At 37.7% G+C, this 19,462-nt stretch overlaps 1 protein-coding gene across 1 annotated transcript; it reads right to left on the bottom strand.

Moving 5' to 3' along the window:
• Positions 1-13,152: 13,152 nt before the first annotated feature.
• Positions 13,153-15,637, bottom strand: LOC126381008 (uncharacterized). The gene is made up of 3 exons (XM_050030565.1): positions 15,352-15,637; positions 15,164-15,236; positions 13,153-14,909 (listed from the first exon to the last, which is right to left on the bottom strand). Coding segments are annotated over exons 2-3 (1,758 nt in total). The 5' UTR covers positions 15,165-15,236; positions 15,352-15,637.
• Positions 15,638-19,462: the final 3,825 nt, after the last annotated feature.

Genomic DNA, 19,462 nt, shown 5'->3' with positions numbered 1-19,462 from the left:
GAGAACCGTCGCCAGATTAACAGCTTAACCACTCTTTACAAAATTATTCACTCGAAGGTTGACTCTCCTAAACTTCTTTCCCTTATTAATTTTAATTCATACTGTCGTTCCCGGAATCCTAGACCATTCAATCTGTGCGTGTATCGTAATAACACCTCCTTTTACAACCCTATCACCCGTATGTGTCGTCAGTACAACGACCTTGTCGTTAATGACAAGGATATTGATATTTTTAATAATAATTTTCCTGCCTTCATTCGTTTTCTTGTTAGAAACATAATGCTCACCTGAAGATTTGGCCGTAGATCCATGAATCGTAGTTGTTACCATGTTGTTGCGGAGCTAAGTATAATTTATTGTAATATCTTTTAATTTGCGTCGTGTTTTCTCACCATAGTATTGTATAACTTGCATACGTTTAGTTGCGCTACAGTCTGAACCTCAAAAAGTATATTATTTCATAAGATTTGTGTCTGTAACCTGTTACGTGTGTTTATTAAATAAATAAATAAAAGCATGCATGCATACCTTAGTAAATATAAATTTTAGTTATGGCTGTATTTTGAAAAATGGGAATGGGCGGGTAAAAAAATTGTATGAAAAAATCTAAACTGCATAAGTTAGATGCTTGAAATTTGACATGCATATTATATTATATACCTTAGAGAATGCAAAGGTAAAAATTTCCCTGGGAACGGGAAGCGAGTTAGACGCTTGAAATTTACAGCTCGCGGTAGTGGCAACCAAGAAACGTCGCGGCCGCGGCGGCGAGTGTGGGGCGGCGACAGCGGTGGCGAGGCGCGGAGGAGGGGGGGGGGGGGGGGGGGGGCAGATACCCGAGTGAGCAACCGGAACGCGGCAGACGCGTGAGGGCAGACGTCGTTGATGGTCGTGTCAAATATTGAATTTTGCGGGCGAACTTTTCACTATTCTTGGATGGTTCAAATCTTTCGTAGATAGTTTTCTGTTGAATTTTCCGGGCGGACGTTTCACGGCGTATTTCTGTTGTAATTTTTAAATTTTGTTTAAATTTTCAAAACTGATCGTATTTTCCTAAAATATCAAATCAAATCATAAACTAATAATCTAGAAATTAATAACACTTCATTATTTAACTGAGCTACTTATACTATAACCTCATTTAAAAATAATAAAATGAAGCATTTTTTAACCTTTCTCCCACACACAGAAAGATCTTTCTTTTATAACACGCCACGCGGACGGAGTCGCGGGCAAAAGCTAGTGAATAATAAAAATGGGAATATATCAAATTCGAATAGCGTCGAAAAAGTGTTGGAATGAAATAAGATAAGCCACTTATTCAATAAGGTATTAGCCCTTCGTGCGACTACACAAACCCTTCGGTGAGGTGTGGTCTTTCCATATGCCCAGCGTCGATGGAGCTCGTCTGCTCGCTGGAGGTCGTCGTGTGCTGTCTTCGTCTCGGTCGTCATCTAATTGGTATCACAGCCACTTGTCTCGCACGTCGAACCGGCCACCTCGTCGTCCTTTGGCTGGAGATCGCAGCCACTTCTGTCGCTCGTCGGCCGTGTATTTACCGGCCACCTCGTCGTCGTTTGGCTGGAGATCACAGCCACGTGTTTTCGGTTATCGACCGTCTTCGTACCGGCCGTCGTGTTCGTCGTCTTGCTGGAAATCACAGCAAGTATTGATAGAAAACCGTACTGACTTATCGTGTCGATGTATTGTTCTCCAATCCTTCGTGATTCTCCGTAGTTTTCACGGATTTCGTTTCCAGCCGCGCTCTTCACAGCGAAGATCAAAATAAAATAAAAAAATGACGGCGCACGCGGCTCCCGTCTTCGGAACCAGTATCCGCCGTTCGCCTCTTTCTGAAACGTGCGAATTCGTCCACACGCTTGTTATCTCGATGATATGGAGAGTAAAGATCTTGAGCCAGCACAAATATTTCACCAAAAAAAAAGATGATCACAGGATTTAAGGAGAAACAAGGAAAGAATGTTGTCAGCACGCTGTCGGTTTTAATAGAGAGAAAAGGAAATATCCACATAAATACACCAGGCGGCGCTCGGGCGCCACCGAATATAAACTACCGACATCTATTGTACAGTAGGTTCTCGATACGTTGGTACCCCTTCGAATTCCCATACTAACTAGCGCCATCTATCACCGACTGGCGGATTACCATTAGGAATTCCCTCCATTCAATGACAGATGGCGCTGCTCGTAATTCCGCTACTCGCGGCTAGGTGGCGCTACATGTCACACAGCAGAAAAAATATATGGAGAAATCAAATTATGCTGTCCTGTGACACCAAAGTACTTGAAAGACTCCTGCAAAGCTTACACCTTTTCTGAACATAGATAACGCGCAATTTGGATTTAGGCCGGGACTGTCGACAGACATGGCTATTTTCTCGCTTAAACAGATTGTCAACCACTATCGTGACAGGAAAACATCCGTGTATGGATGTTTTCTAGACCTTAGCCGTGCATTTGATACTCTCAGTCATGATGTGTTGTGGGACAAGTTGCGCGATAATAATGTCCCAAATAGCGTTGTAAATTTAATGGCTTACTGGTACAAGAATCAAAGCAATAATGTACGTTGGGCGGGTGCCCTGTCTGATAGTTTCAGTCTTCCTTGTGGCGTTAGGCAGGGCGGTTTGGCCTCTCCCGATCTATTTAACGCTTATGTTAACGGACTGATTGTGAGACTGAGCAACACCAATGTCGGTCTTAGTATGGGCGGTCGGTATATGAACAATCTAAGCTATGCGGACGACATGGTGTTGCTTAGTCCATCAATCAAAGGCCTACAAAAACTTTAAGATGTATGCGAAGACTACGTATGTAATCATGGACTTGTATATAATACAAAAAAAAAACTAAAATGGTGATATTTCGATATGGGATGGGTCCTGATTCTGTACCTTTGGTCCGCCTGAAAAATGAACCCATAAAAATTGTGGAGTGAGCACCCTATGGAGGGAGACAGGTCGCGCTTTGGTCCGTCAGGTTAATTGCCACTCCGTAACAACCATGGGATATCACTATGTTTAAAACACTGTCCGTACACTTGTAGGCACCTCACTTTCTCGAGGACCTCCGACTATCAGGCCTACCTGAGGCGTTCCGGAATACCGTACAGGTGATGCGTTGAGGCTCAGGCCAGGGCGTGCTGGACGATGGCGGCGCAGAGGGCCAACTGTTACGCAGCTGGCGGGCTGCACGACCACCGGTCAAACTCGCAGACCTTCACCGGGCCTTATCCGGAGTGTTGGAAAAAGGAGAGGCGCGGCACATCCACATGCGCGCCGCACAAAGGAAAGCTTCGACGTGCAAACAACCAAGGCAAGCTCCGCCGTAATGAAGCTTGAAATAACTTTCAAACGCAGAAGAAAACAGTAGCAATCTTCAATTACAAAAAATTGTTGAAATCGTCTGATCTAATCATAAACTTTTTCTTTTAAACAATAGCATGTCACGACCATTGACATTAACATGACTATTAATCATGAACATTAAAAGGAAAAGAACAACGTTAAAACATTAAAACCCCATCTGCAACAAGGAATAGCAATGATTAGCATGTGGTTCAGCTGACAGCGTGGCAAGGCAACTCACGAGAGCAAAACAAAGAAAATAACTTACAGGTTCATCCGGGATAGTTGGGCATCGCTCGGATGAAACCTTAACCCACCCACTAGACCTTCGGCAATGGGATTTCAGTGATGTTGCTGAAAACAAAGGACCTCGAGGTTATCACCAAGTTGGTGCAAAAATATGCACGAAGAATGGCGAGGACTTACCATCTCGGTTAGGTTATTTATCTTATTCAAGACATCGGCTCTTGAAGCCGTCGATAAATTGTGGCTTTAATATTTGCCCACATTCGGGTTACAGCAATGGAGTCTCTCGCGACGTCCCCATTTTCCAAAACCTGTCTCAGCTGTCAGTCTGACACACGAACCACGAACAATGTTGCCTAAATAGAAATCTATCAAACCATAGATTAGCCGAATCAAAGATAACAAACGATCGACTTACTTAATCCAAAACTAAACCAAAATATAATATAATTTTAAATAAATATTGCAGATAATTTAAAAAAAAAATAATTATTAAAATGTTCGGGCCCATCGATAACCCTGCAGCGCCATCTGTGATGTCCTTCGGGTAAAATAAAAAAACAACGTTATATCGTCAGAAACCACAAGATGTCGCTACAAGGCTCGTTGGTCCGAAATGCTTCGTTACACAGTTTATTAACGATGGTTGTCAAGAGACCCATGAGGGTTCCCATCTGTTGAATTAGAAGATCTAGCTTTTCAGCTTGTTTAATAAGTATTTTCTCAAGAGTGTTGTTGTTGAGATTTGCAGTCACTTGTACATATATCCTTTCTGTATTACATTTTAAAGGCTTTTCCATGCGAGAAAGGTGCGATTGTTGCGTATAACGATCCGATTTTTCTAAGATATTGTTGTTGGTTTTAATAATAATAATAATAACTTTATTGCACAAAATAGGAGAAATACAAAAATTGTTTACTTAAAACTAAAGGTGTGCTTATAATCTAATTAGTTTTCAGGAGTTGTACAGGGGTCCCCAAACTAGGCAATGCCTGAATCTTGGGGAACCAGATATTTTTTTACTTTTTATTAGCCTTAATTTTACTTACAATGTAAAATTATAACAAAAAACAAAAGAAAACAAAGATAGGCATTACCAAAATAAAGTGTAGTATAGGCAAATTGTAAATTGAGGAAGAGGTAAGTAGAAAATTTATTTTACGTGGTCTTCAGTAGTGGAATAGTCCAGGGTGAATAACCAGTCTGTTAACACGGACTTTGCTACCGGAATAGGGCAGTCTATAATACAGCAAGACTTAGCTACTGCATTGTAAGTGCGAGATCTCACAAACTCTCCAAATCTACCCGCGAAAGCCGTGTTAACAGTCGGCAAAGACACGCTGTAAATGCATTTTTTTAACAGTTCTTTATATGTGTCAGAATTTAATATGTGTTTGTGGGTGATTATGCATGTGTTTAGAATAAATAACTGTCGAATTGTTAGTACCTTGGCTTCTTTATGCAAGGTGTCTGTGGGGTATCTGTAGGGTTTCTTCAGCATTACTTTTAGAACTCCATCTTAGGACTTCGTATCAACAGTGGCTGCAAGTTGTCTTTGATTACTTGTGGCTCTGCCCACCCCATTTGGGATTACGGGCGTGAGTTTATGTATGTATGTATGTGTGTACTTTTAGAACTGATCTTTGTTCTCTCTCTGCATCCTTAAGCTTAGTTTTTGCAGCACTACCCCAAACGGAGACACAATAGCTGGCAATCGACTGACCTATAGCTATATAAACAGATCTTAAAAGAGTTTTATCAGCAGACGACCTTAATCTCTTAAATTATTCCTCTGGTCTTTCTAATACGTTTTGAAAGGCATTGAATATGAGCATCAAAATTTAAATGTTGATCTATCATGATGCCAAGATACTTGATATCCATTACACGCTGTATGGTACTACAGTTACATAGTTGTGGAGATGCCATATCACAAACATGCATTTTAATGTCATTTGTTACAGGTGGACTGGATGCGGCGGTTTTGTGGAAACATTTAGAGTTAATAAATTGATTGAGCAATAGTCCAAATATCCAGCTCTTTATCTCTAATCGAAGGTCCAGTAAATAAAACAAGTAAATACGTCTGAACTGTATTTCAGTATAGCACGAACTAACTAAGTGAAATGTATTACATACATTTTATTAGGACATATATTTTATTAGGACATAGATTGTTACCGGCGAGTGAACGGAGCGGACGTGTGTCAAGTTAAAGTGAATTTCAATTTTAAAGATTAATTGTTGTTGCTAAAAGTGAATTAGGCCTAAGAACAAAGCTTTTAAAGAATATTTTTACGTGCACATCAAAAGTGACATACACCATTATTACAACTGCAACTGCGTGAGTACCTAACAACAATTACGAACCGATAGGTTACCTACAATGAGTGTACAACGATCGCCACCACAAGCATCAAATACGTATGTCAATAGCGACCGAATGATGGCAACTAGTAACATCGTCGGAGGATCACAGCCAGACTTAAGAGAATCTCAACTTTTTGCATCTGACATGCAACAAGCAACACTGAGAAGCAAGAGAAAATATCCAGAAGATGACTTAAACAAGAAATTTGATGACTTTCAAAATAAAGTCTTGGCTTTACTTACTGATATGTCTGAAACGCAAAATAAAAAGCTCAACGCTATATCAGATGATGTGTCGCTTATAAAAGATCAAATTAGTCAGATAAAATGTACAACTGACCAACTGACTGTAGAACAGACTAAACTCAAGCAAGAAATAGTTGATATTGCAAACTCTAACACTAATATGGAGAAAAAGATAACAGAGATAGAAAAGGAAGTTCAGACTCTAAAAAGTATCAGTTCTTCTAACCAAATTTCTACGGTGAATGCCTGTGAAGAAATAATTACTGAAATGAATGAGCGCCTAGAAAGGAGTAAAAACATAATTGTAAGTGGGCTAACGGAAATCAAGTCCAAAAACCCCGAAGAAAGGCGTAACCATGACATGAATGAAGTTAAAAAAGTATTAAAACTGGCTGTTCCCGATTGTACTGAACCTGTGAAAGTTATACGTATAGGCAAGTATATAGAAGACAAGTCCAGATCTCTAAAGGTTTGTTTTGAGAGACCGGAGAACGCTAAATTAGTACTGCGTAATCGGTCTAAGCTAAACAAGAAACTGGCCGGTGTTATTATTTACTCTGATGAAACACCCCAACAAAAGAAAATAATGCAAAAACTAAGAGATGATCTTAAACGCCGAACTGAGGCTGGCGAACGCAATCTTACTATAAAATTTGTAAGAGGTGTTCCTAAAATAATTGAAGCTAACTCAAAAAACTGCCCAGAATAGATCAACCCATAGAAGAAACTATTCAAAGTAATCTAACTTACCAACGTGTTAGTTCTTACTCAAACCTTATTCAGAATAATAAAGCATTAAAGTTTTTCTATGCTAATATGCGAAGTGTCGTTAAACCTGGAAAATTGGACGAGCTGAGGTGTATAATACAATCTATGCAGTGTAAAGTGCACCTTATAATCCTATCTGAAACCTGGATTAAATCTGAAACTGAAGCGAAACGTCTCAACATACCAAACTATACACATCACTATAACTATCGAAGCGGCAGAGGTGGCGGCGTGTCAATTCTTGTACACAATGACCTAAAACATAATTTTATTGAAAAGTTATCTGATGACGACAACCACTTCTTATGGATACACCTAGACAAATTTTCCTTGGACATTGGCGCGGTATACAAGCCTGGAAGGACAAATGATGAAAATTTCTTAGAAGTATACTCGGAGCAGTTGTTAAGAAGGAAGAGAGCTATTGTATTTGGCGACTTCAATTACAATTTACTAAAGAGAGGTGAACATATTTTATCTTACAAAAGAACTGTTTTAGAAAATGGATTTCTGATACTAAACAAGATAAACCCACAATATTGCACGCGCGAGACTCCTACCAAAAAAAGCATCCTTGATCACGTTTGCACCAATATTAGGAAAACTAATAGGTTCCATCTAGCCATAATTGAGTCGACAACCTCTGATCACAAGCAGATCTACTTTGAAGTTAATAAATTTAAACCAGAGAAAAAGAAAAGAATGGAATATCAAGTTATTGACTACGGTAAACTATATAGTTCATTAGAAGAAACCAAACTTAACGACTGTAACAGCAAATATGAAAATTTTGAAAAGTTACTGGTGGAAGCTATTAAGCAGAGTAAAACAACAAAGACAAAATTACTAAATCCTCCGAAAACGGACTGGATAAATAAGGACATTATAAAAGCTATAGATAATAGAAATCAGTTGGGATATAACCATATAAGATCACCCCACGATAAAACAGCAGAGAAAGAATACCTAGCTGCAAGAAAGGAAGTTCGAAAAACAATTCAGACTACTAAAAGCAATTACTATAAGAAACTCTTTACTAATTGTGCCAGAAAACCGCTTAAAATGTGGAAACTCATTAATGACTTAACTAACAATAAAATAAAAACTAGTTCGGCTCCATCTACACTTGAAACAAGTACGGGCACTATCACTGATACAAAGGAGATATGTGAATATTTTAACAATTTCTTTGCACATATAGGTTCTATTCTTGCAAATACGCCAGAAATAGATTTATTGTACGAGCATGTTTAAACTATGATGGATTTTATGGTGATATAGATATATTTTCTAGTAAGGTAATTATCAATGCTGTAAAACAATGTAGCTGAAATGATTAAAACATGTAATAGATAGATATACAATGAATGCTTAGATATAGAGGGATTGTTTACAGAGGTTTCTTTTTGTACCTATTAATTTAATTCTTGGGCCTAACAGTATAACTTAATATAATTTATAGACTAGTTCACCGCAATTTGCAACGAAATATAATATATGTTAGATACATCGGTGGAAACTGCTTTGGCTTAATGTGTTTAATTATAAGTTTATATCTTTAAGTATCTATTGTGTAATCTGTTTGTTTCCTTAATAAAGAAAAATAAAAATAAAATAAAATAAAATAAAATACCTATTATGTACCACAACAACACAAGATATAATCAATTACATGGCAATTTAAAATATCAATCACAAACAATGGAATTATGTAACCTAAACCCGACTACCACTACAGAAGTCAATAAAATAATAAATAGTCTCAATCCGAACACAAGTACTGGTCTGGACGGCATCAGTTGCAAGGCAATCAAATGTGTAAAGGATCTAATACTAAACGAATTAACCAGATGTATTAATAAATGTCTTGGCAGCGGTCACTTCCCCGATTCATTAAAGCTAGCCAAGGTTAGTCCAATTTTTAAGTCTGGTAATAAATCAGATGCTAATAATTATCGCCCAATTTCAGTTCTTCCAATTATATCTAAGATAATGGAAAAAATAATATATAATCGTTTACAAGAATACTTAAATTCTATCAATTTTCTCTGCTCTCCGCAAATCAAATACCCTCTCTGCAGCCATAGATCTTGTAACAAAATTAAAAATAAAAATAGATGAAAAACTAATAGCCATAGGTGTCTTTATCGATTTAAAGAAAGCTTTCGACACTATTAGTCACAACCTACTCTTACAAAAACTAACTACTATCGGTATAAAGGGAAATGCTCACAAAATATTCCAATCTTATTTAACAAACCGATACCAGATAGTAAAAATCGGTGACGTCCAAAGCACCCCGGAAAAAATTAAGGGTGGAGTTCCGCAAGGTTCTATACTGGGGCCGTTGCTATTTCTGATTTATATTAACAATATAAATGAGCTAGGCTTACGGGGTGACATTTCGCTCTACGCTGACGATACTTGTTTGTTTTATTTTGGTCGTGACATCGCATCTATAGTTAGGGACGCTCAGAGCGATCTTGACAGTCTCTCGGAATGGCTTCAATATAACCTATTGACTATAAATGTAGCCAAGACAAATTATATAGTTTTCAGAGCCAAAAACAAAAAGGTACAGGACTACCAACCTCTGACTATCAACGGCGAACCTATAGCCAGAGTAAATTCCGAAAAATACCTCGGTCTGACTTTGGATAGCTATTTGACTTGGAGGCCACACATTGAGAAGGTTCAGTCAAAATTGTCATCTCTCATGGGCGTTATTCGTGGCACTGTTCGTTGCTTCCCTAAGTCAGTCCGTTTTACAATATACAACTCTTTAGTAAAATCCCATCTTGACTATCTGATTGAAGTGTGGGGAACTGCTGCAAAAAGTAATTTAAAACGTATAAAAACTGCCCAAAATAAAATAATAAAACTACTTTTTCACTACAATTACTTAACTCCAACAATAACAATTTATAAAGAAACGCGACTTATGACTACAATGCAACTTTATAAATATAACACATGTTTACTTATTAGAAAAATCCTCGATAAAAGAATACATACGCAAATAACTTTTACAAAAAAAATAATAATGCAGAAACGCCTAACAAGACGGGCTAACGATATCCTTTTAGGACTGCCACGAACAAATTACGGCTTGAAAAATCTAACGTACGAGGGATCTCAGCTTTATAACAAACTTCCTAATGAAATAAAAGAAACAAAATCCTTGTATTTATTTAAAAGACTTCTAAAACACCACATTTTGAGTGATTTAACTGAATTTACATAGATCAATTTATATGGCGATAGCGATTGCTATCGTCAAAGTCAATACTTAATTCAACCTGTTGCTGTGCAGCCCAGCCAGTAGATAATTTATGGTAACCGGCTAGTTTGGGAACTACCGACATTAGAAATTGTTAACTTTATTGTAAAATACTAGAATGTTGGGTTTATTTTGGCACATTTTGTTGGTCTCTTAGTGATTTTCTGAGTTATTGTAAACTTAATAATTATTTACCACTAATGGCATTTACGCGTCCATCCGTTACTCACTAACATAATTTTAATTTAAGGTATATTGTATTTCTCTAGTTAAGTGAATTGTATTCTTTTGGAGAAATAAATTTCTTAAACCGTATATAATTATCGCTATATAGGTGATGGGCTATTGCAAGCGCGGTTACGTCACCGCATGCATTTGCTGTATACATACACAATACATGTGTACCTACAGTAGCCCCCCTCTTAAAAGAGAAAAAAAAAATAAGTTCCTACCATACTTACTAACATTAATTTCCGCAACATTTTCGCCCATTTACACTTTTCACACAATTTTTCCTTTACACCATCACATCACTAATATCCGTCGTTACTACTGGGAGTAGTCGGCGGCTGCACCGTGTGTACTTTTACCACAGGTGGAGACCAGCCCGCTATGGCTGCTTCCTTCCGGAACCAGCTCCGCACCCGCTTTCTGAGTTGGTCTCTCAGACAGCATAGCGCAGACAACACGACGACGATGGAAAGAACGATGACCGCAATTTCAATCAAACTGACTCTGTTTCCCATGACTTCGTTGGATACTGACTGAGTCAAAGCCACATTATTTTGCTCCTGTTTGCTTTGATTGTAACCCATCTTGATTACTGTCATGTACGTACAGTTCAAATATCAAGATAAAATAAAATTTTATATGTTAATGTCAACATTTAAATATAGAAATTTATGAATGTAATTATTATTAGTAATTGTACATTGTACCAAAAACAACACTAATAAGAAGTCATTGACATTACCTAGTTTATAAAAAAAATATTGCTGAATCTTATTCCATCATCAAAATACAAGGTGTAAATATTCAATGTAAAAAAAATGTAAATGTGTAAAAAATGTGAATTACATACAACGTATAAAATAACAATAACACAAGGAGGCAAACAATAAATGTTATCAAGAGTTTATAAATCTTACAGGTCTAATTACCTTTCTACCACTGCGTGTGGTCCGAGTTACAGGCGTATCGCTTGTCGCGCTATCACTCGTGTCGGTATCACTATGCTGTTGTGAGTGTACGATAGGAACATCATTAAGCACGTACGCCGGTTTTAACCTATCAATAGAAACATTTCTTTTTTTATCCGGCATCTGTAGAGTAAAATATTTGTCCGTCCTCTTCAAAATACGATATGGTCCGTTGTACGGAGGTCGGAGAGATTTTTTTACAAGATCTACTCTAACAAAAACGTGCGTGCACTTAAGCAAATCCTGATGGATAAAGACTGTTCGGGCATCTCTTTGTCCTACCGGTCTTGGCTTAAGCCTACCTATCGTCTCTCTAACTTTTTGTACATAGTCGTAAGAATCGCTAACTCTTTTGCCTGTAACATCGTAAAAATCGCCTGGCAACCGCAACGTTTTACCAAATGCTAACTCAGCGGCACTGACACCAGTGTCGCTCCGCGGCGCTGCTCGCAAACCTAGCAAAACAGTAGACAACTCCTCAACCCAAGACCCATGGTCACTCCGGGCCATAAGAGCTCCCTTCAACGAACGATGGAAGCGTTCCACCACGCCATTACTTTGCGGGTGGTACGCCGTTGTACGTAACCTATTCGTTCCCATACATTTCATCAAGGAGGCAAACAAGCTGCTCTCAAACTGGCTGCCCTGGTCAGTTGTAATCCTATCAGGACAACCATAACGCGTGATCCAGCCCTCATAGGGTATCATGGCCACCGTCTTAGCATAAATATCTTTAAGTGGGAACACTTCCGGCCACCCTGTAGCCCTATCAACTACTGTTAAACAGTACCTATAGCCATCTTCCGAGGTACGCAACGGGCCGACCAGGTCCACGTGGAGGTGGCTGAAACGACTACTCGCCTCGAACTGCCCTAATCGATTTTTTCCCTGAACGTCGCTTCCCATAATGTCGCTTTGCGTTTAACTTCGATTCCCAAAACGCCGCTCCTCGCTTCACAGTAGTTACCGGCACGCCGCGTCGAATTTATGGTTAGAATTGGTACAGTTCAGAGCAGAATTTTCAGTTTATTTTCAGAAAAAACGTCCAGAGTTAACTCATTTGCGAACATGTTTTTTTCAAATCTACCTTTTTTCATATGAATTTTTGTTTTTTGTATAATAACTGCTCTGTGTGTGAAAAAAATTAACAAAAAATTAATTAATTAGTTTAAGTTTTCTCAGTAAATGAATTTGTAATTTTTATGAGAAATAAATATTCTTAAACCGTAAAAAAACTGCAATAAATTATATACACACAGTAAAACATATATTATACAAATAAACAACGCAATTAATTTCACACTTAATATTTTTATTTTTAGTATTGTATATATAATCAAAATATCACAGTAAATCACCTTATTATCAAAATCATAATCAAAATGTCACAGTAAATCATTAATTATCAAAATAATTTCTTCTTTTCTTTATGAACAATGTCACAGTGATTATCTACTTACGAATTTTAAAAATTAAACTATTATAGTACATAAAACATAATCTTAAAAATCATAAAAACAATTGTAAGTATATAAAACAAACATCACATTCATCATAATAATATAATAAATAAATCAGGACGTACCAAAAAATAATATAAATTATTTCAGAGATCATTTATAAAAATAAAAAGTGTGTAAATAATTAAAACTTAAATAAATAAGACGTAATCCCTTACTTTTTTTTACATATTATTTTGACATTAGCCAGCCGCTGCAGACAAATACCAATTTCAATTTTTTTACCCAGAAAATCATCAATAATTTTTGTAATGACCAGATCTTTATTGTCAGTTTTGCGTCGCTTTTTAGGCACGTTTTCATGGACGTGATTATTCAATTGATCTATTTTAAAATCTGATTCAATAGCCTCTCCTTTTAATACATCTATGATGTGATAAAGTGACGGATTTTTTGTGATCCTTCTATTGAGCCGATTGTGCCAACCTTCCACATGATTTGTGGTTCTGTACACATCCCCGTGACATGTGAAAAGATTACTATTTTTAATCCATTGATTGGACATATAATCGGTGAAAGCTGTTGCAGCGGCTCCATTTGGGACGTTATGCAGTAGGTACAGCCACGCTTCAGGTATATGATCATGTGGAAGGTAGGCCATAGCAGCACATAGCCCAATAAATTTTTTACCACCCTCTGTCTCTGTGAACCCGAGCTTTTTGCCCTTTTTCCAAATTGCCTGGCTATAATGAAAAAAGCAGCCGTTTACCACGGCTTCAGGAAATATCTCATTTATAGCATTGATTGCGGCTTTTTCGAAATCAATTTTGAAGTTAGTTGGCCGAAAATCAGGATTTTTTTCCTTTATAAGATTAAATAATCTTTTATACGTTTCTTGTGTTTTATTTGGCAAAAGGGCATATAATAAAGGAACGACAGTGCCGTTACCCAAATCACCATGTATTGTATAAATTTGATAAAAAGGTTTGGGAACTACCTTAAAAGTTCCATCTAAAAATACGTGGCTCAAATTTGGGAACACACTTTTGCACTTTTGCGAAATAAAACACAATATTTTCTCATCAGTTCCATCATCAAACATTAAAAAATCTTTGCCAAAAGTCTCTGATATTTTAACTTCACTGAGAGTTTTAAAAGATGTTTTTTCAACATCAAGAAATTTGTTGCGACATCTATAAAGGGAGCTTTTAATATTTTTTAAAATAGGTATTTCGTCAGCAAAATCTTGTGATTTTAAATGAGACATAGTTTCCTCGTACACAGTTGGTATAGGTTTCATACAAGTTCTAACCCTCTTGCGACATTCAGACAGCGCCTTAGCAACATGTTCCCCTTTATAATCTGGCAAGCAAGTGTGAGATGTTTCTCGAATTACACCATCTTTCAATATATTTAAAGTTACTGATGCCTTACAGGTTTTCGTGGTGCAAATCCACAGAGAAGTTAAATTTTTATTAATCTTACTTATACGATACCTATGACCATCCTTGTGTAAAATACTACCTCCTTTATTGCTCTCAGTGAAGCAGAATTTTGAATTCGATTGATTTGAGTGATCTGTTGAGGAACTCGCGATAACTCGTTCGTGAGAACAAGAGGGTGCTACTCCAGCAATGTGAAAATGAGGACTACTAGAACTGCAAGCTACCGGTTCTAAAGTACCTGTTCTGGTAGAAGTGATTGGTTCCACATCACGGGTGCAGGAAGTGATTGGTTCCGCATTTTCAGGACAAGAAGAGATTGGTTTGTCAGTGTTCGAAGAAGAAGCAATCGGCGCCGAGGACGAGTTATGCTTGTCGAGGTCAAGTATAAAATATTGACCTCCTGCATCGCAGTCATTAATTTTGCTTGCTTCGCTCACAATTTGTTGCTGGGTCGTTGAGAGCTGGTCCAAATCAGGTAACACATCGTCGCTTCCTTGTAAGACCGCAATTATCGTAGCTAAATCCACTGAAAAGAACAAGTATTATCTGTAGATTATATATATACATACATAAATTGAAATCTTTTAGTACCCTAAACGTTTGTGAAAGTCCGTAAAATGTAGCCTAAATTAAGCGGGTACTAATAACAAATCGATGGACACCTTATACATCAAAATCTAATAAATAGTTTATGCCCAAAAATAGTCTAATAATTATAGTGGTCTAAAAATATTTAAACTTAAACAGTTAGTTAAAGTAGCTCAAAACAGACTTACTTACTTGCAAGTATTTGAATTCAAGCAAAAATATGTAACTGCGGTGTTTACTATGTCTTTCCGAATTTGTGGGTATTCTGTAATGAATGGGAAAACACTTTATCTCCTATTAATACCATAAATATGCAAAATGTTATTGTTAATATTATTTAGGTACTTAACTGTTTTAATAATGCAACAATAGGTACTTACCTTAGTAGTAATAATAAAATGTCGCGAGTTTCGATGTGTACCCTCTTGACCTTGAAAGACGACCAATTCACACGGCCCGAACCCGAGAATCTAATTTGTTTACGAGCAAAATGCATAGCGATGACTGATGATTCCTATAGATGTAGTTGCATGCATTTGTGGGAGTTATGTTCATGTTTGTTTATCTCGCCCAGGAAGTAATGCGCTATTTGATAGCCATTATGAAATTTTATTATTTAATTGTTAGTCGGCTACACTACAATGTATAAACTCATTTTAAATTAAAAACGATCAATAAAAATATACATACATACATAGACTCACGCCTATTTCCCATCGGGGTAAGCAGAGACTATAGAATTCCATTTGCTTCGATCCTGACACACTTCTCTTGCTTCCTCCACACTCATCAATCGCTTCATACACGCACGCCGGTTCAGAGTAGAAAAAAAAATCAATAAAAAAATGCATATAATTGTTTGAAAATGCACCTAATAAATAAAAATAAACTATTTTTATCCCTCCACAAAACTCCGAAGTCTCAAACTTGACCTGATTTAAACTTAAAAGTACTTTGTAACAGAAGTTATTAGGAGGTTGTATAATACTGCGCAGTATTAAGCAACTCCATACAATAAGCCATAAGTTTTATTTTAGCAGCAATCTTTTACATACTTCTGCTACCCTCATTATCATCAGCCCATTAACGTCCCCACTGCTGGGGCACGGGCCTTCCCTATGAATGGATATGGAGATCGGTCCTTAAACCATCACGCGGGCCCAGTGCGGATCTGCTACCCTAGTACTTTACAAATAAAATTACAGGTATATAAAAAGGTCAACATGGTCATCGTCGGTCCATATCCGAGAGAAATTCAAGCCTATACCTATTTCCCTTCCAAACTTTTTATTTTTCTTTTTAACAATCAATTTTAAGTAATCTTAAAATAAAGTTTGTAAAGAGAATAACCATCACTGTACCATAAGTAGGCGCGATGTTATGGGACTTACAGTAAGGTGAAGAGCGATGTAATGGGAATGCAGCTAAGGCGTCTGTTGCGGAGCGACATTATGGGAAGCGACGTTCAGGGAATAATTCCCCTAATCCTGATACAGTGTGTCTAATGACCTTTGACCTTTGACATTGAATGCAAGTTTTGGCCCAATTGCCTACATCTACCTTCATATTTGGCCAAAAATATTTACATACATACATAAACTCACGCCCGTAATCCCAAATGGGGTGGGCAGAGCCACAAGTAATCAAAGACAACTTGCAGCCACTGTTGATACGAAGTCCTAAGATGGATATGATGAACGTTATGGCAAAAATATTTAGCAGCAACTAATTTCCTAGTCGTGCGAATTCCAGGATGTGATAAGCTATGTACTGCGTGAAAAGCAATTTTCCTAAATTCCATAGGTAAATACGGCCTTATGATATTAGTTGATATTTCACAGGTCACTTCATTCCCACAGTCAGGCAAAACAATTCCCTTGAATTACAACTGCCCGCTGTTGGTGTCCGATAACAGTTGAGCTAACTCGCTATCAATGCGTTGCGCTACCGCTAATTCCGCGAAGTCAAGTACAGTCGGACATAAAATTGTGTCTACACGTGACAGTGCATCGGCGACTTTGTTTTCACTACCATTAATGTGCATAATATTAGTTGTAAATTCACTTATGAACATTAATTGCCTAATCCGCCTGGGGGTCTCCTTGTCACTTGGTTTTTTTGAAAACGCATAAACCAGTAGTTTATGGTCAGTGAATATAATCAGAGGCCTGCCTTCTATTAAATAACGAAAACGATGTACCGCTAAGTATATTGCCAATAATTCCCTGTCATAGGTACTATATTTTAACTGGGTGTCACTGAGCCTCTTAGAAAAATAGCCTAAAGGTTTCCAGTGTGAATTCACCTTAATTTGCAACACACTACCAACGCAGTCATTTGACGCATCGGCCATTATAGCAACCTCAGCGTTAGCTACTGGGTAACTTAATACAACTGCGTCCTGTAAGCTGGTTTTGCAGAATGCAAACGCAGCATCTGCATCAACTGTCCACTGAATGATAGACTTATCTTTCTTTTTTGCATTCTTTAAATATTTATTTAATTCTGCCTGATGTTCTGCGGCCCTAGGTAAACTAGACCTATAAAAATTTAACATTCCTAGGAAACGCCTAAGCTGATCAACAGTTTTAGGTTTTGGAAAGTCAATTATTGCTTGAACTTTATCTTTTAAAGGACTTATACCCTCTGACGTCACCTCGTAACCTAGAAAATCGATTTTTGATTGCCCAAAAGCACATTTGGATAAATTAATTGTAATTCCAAATCGGTTCAATCTTTCGAATATTGCTTCCAAATGCATTCTATGTTGTTCCTCCGACTCGCTGGCTACGATAACATCGTCAATGTAACAAAAATAAAAATTTGGATCCGCACCTAAGCTTTCTAATTGGCTTTCCAGACCTTGAAAAACGGAATTAGTCATGAACCTTTGGAAAGTTTGAGCCGCGTTTCGCAACCCAAACGTCATGCGCGTAAACTCATATAAACCAAAAGGTGTTGTTATAGCGGTCTTATCAATATCTTCAGGAGCGACCAAAATATTATAGTACGCTCTGTTAAGGTCAAGCCGTGAAAAAACTTTTTTATTACCTGCCACATAAGTAAAATCCTGCAGACGCGGAATTGGGTACCTATCCGGTTTAGTAATAGCGTTAAGAGCCCGGTAATCCCCGCAAGGACGTATTTGCCCATCCTTCTGCGGTACTACGTGTAACGGGTTCGACCACGCGCTATTAGATGGCCTGCAAATACCCAATTCCTGCATCCACCTGAACTCCTCCTTAACCTTATTGTACCTCTCGGGTGCTAATGGTCTAGCCCGCGCATACACAGGGGGTCCGGAGGTCTCAATATAATGACACACCGAATGAGGAGGCTTCTCCTTAAATGAAACTGGCTTAGTGATTTCAGGGAATTTTGCAAGTAAATCCGAATACGTATTATTACAGTCGATCGTGCTTAATGATGTTCCATCCCACAACACAATTGAGCCTAACACATCCAAATTAGTCGTTTGGTCCAAAAGCTTTCGCCCACTCAGATTAACAAGCAATTTATGATGTAATAGGAGGTCAGCGCCAATAATGGGCTGCTTAACATCAGCTAGAATAAAAGTCCACGTATAATTACGCCGTAAACTTAAATCTAAGGTTAAGGTTTTGGTGCCGTATGTCTCGATGATTGTTCTTTTAAAGTATATAAGTGACATATTATGTTCTCCTCTTGTTCACATATTCAACTTAAGTTTAAGTACAGGTCGTTTCCCGGAGCTCTGGAAAGTGGCCTCTATCACTCCGATCTATAAGGATGGATCTAAAACATCTCCAGGGAACTATAGACCCATATCACTGCTTAGCGTCAAAGATGCCAAGATGCTTGAAAAAATAGTAAATAAACGGTTGGTGAAATACTTAGAGTCTAATAATCTTCTCTCATCCAGACAATTCGGCTTCAGGCATAATAAATCTACAGAAGAGGCGGCTACACTTTAAACTGAGCTTATTTCTAATAAACTTGACAATAATAGCAAGTGCATCGGTATCTTCTTAGACCTGGCTAAAGCCTTCGATACCGTCTCTTCCAAAATTTTAATTAGTAAATTAAAACAGCTTGGTGTTAGAGGACTCGCCCTCAACTGGTTCACTAGTTACCTCTCTAGTCGGGTGCAGTTAGTAAGAATAGGATCCCATACAAGTGACCTTACTCCAGTACATTTCGGGGTTCCTCAAGGGAGTATACTAGGACCTACCTTATTCATAATTTATATGAACGACATCCACAATCTTACTCTACCAAATGCTGAAGTTATCTGCTACGCAGATGACACCGTTGTTCTTTTCGAAGGGAAAAAAACCAATAACACTTCCTTAGCTTTCTCCCACAAACACAAAGATCTCTATTTTATGACACGCCACGCGGACGACGTCGCGGGCAAAAGCTAGTTCATGTATAAATTACATTACAAGAGACTTAAAACTGAAACTAATCGCGTAACTAATTAAAGGTGAGCACCACATGCAATAGAAAAGA

Source organism: Pectinophora gossypiella, unplaced genomic scaffold, assembly GCF_024362695.1.
Source record: "Pectinophora gossypiella unplaced genomic scaffold, ilPecGoss1.1 Pgos_33, whole genome shotgun sequence".
Lineage (NCBI taxonomy): Eukaryota > Metazoa > Arthropoda > Insecta > Lepidoptera > Gelechiidae > Pectinophora > Pectinophora gossypiella.
Note: the sequence above shows the minus strand (reverse complement) of the source record. Positions and strands in the feature narration are given on the sequence as shown.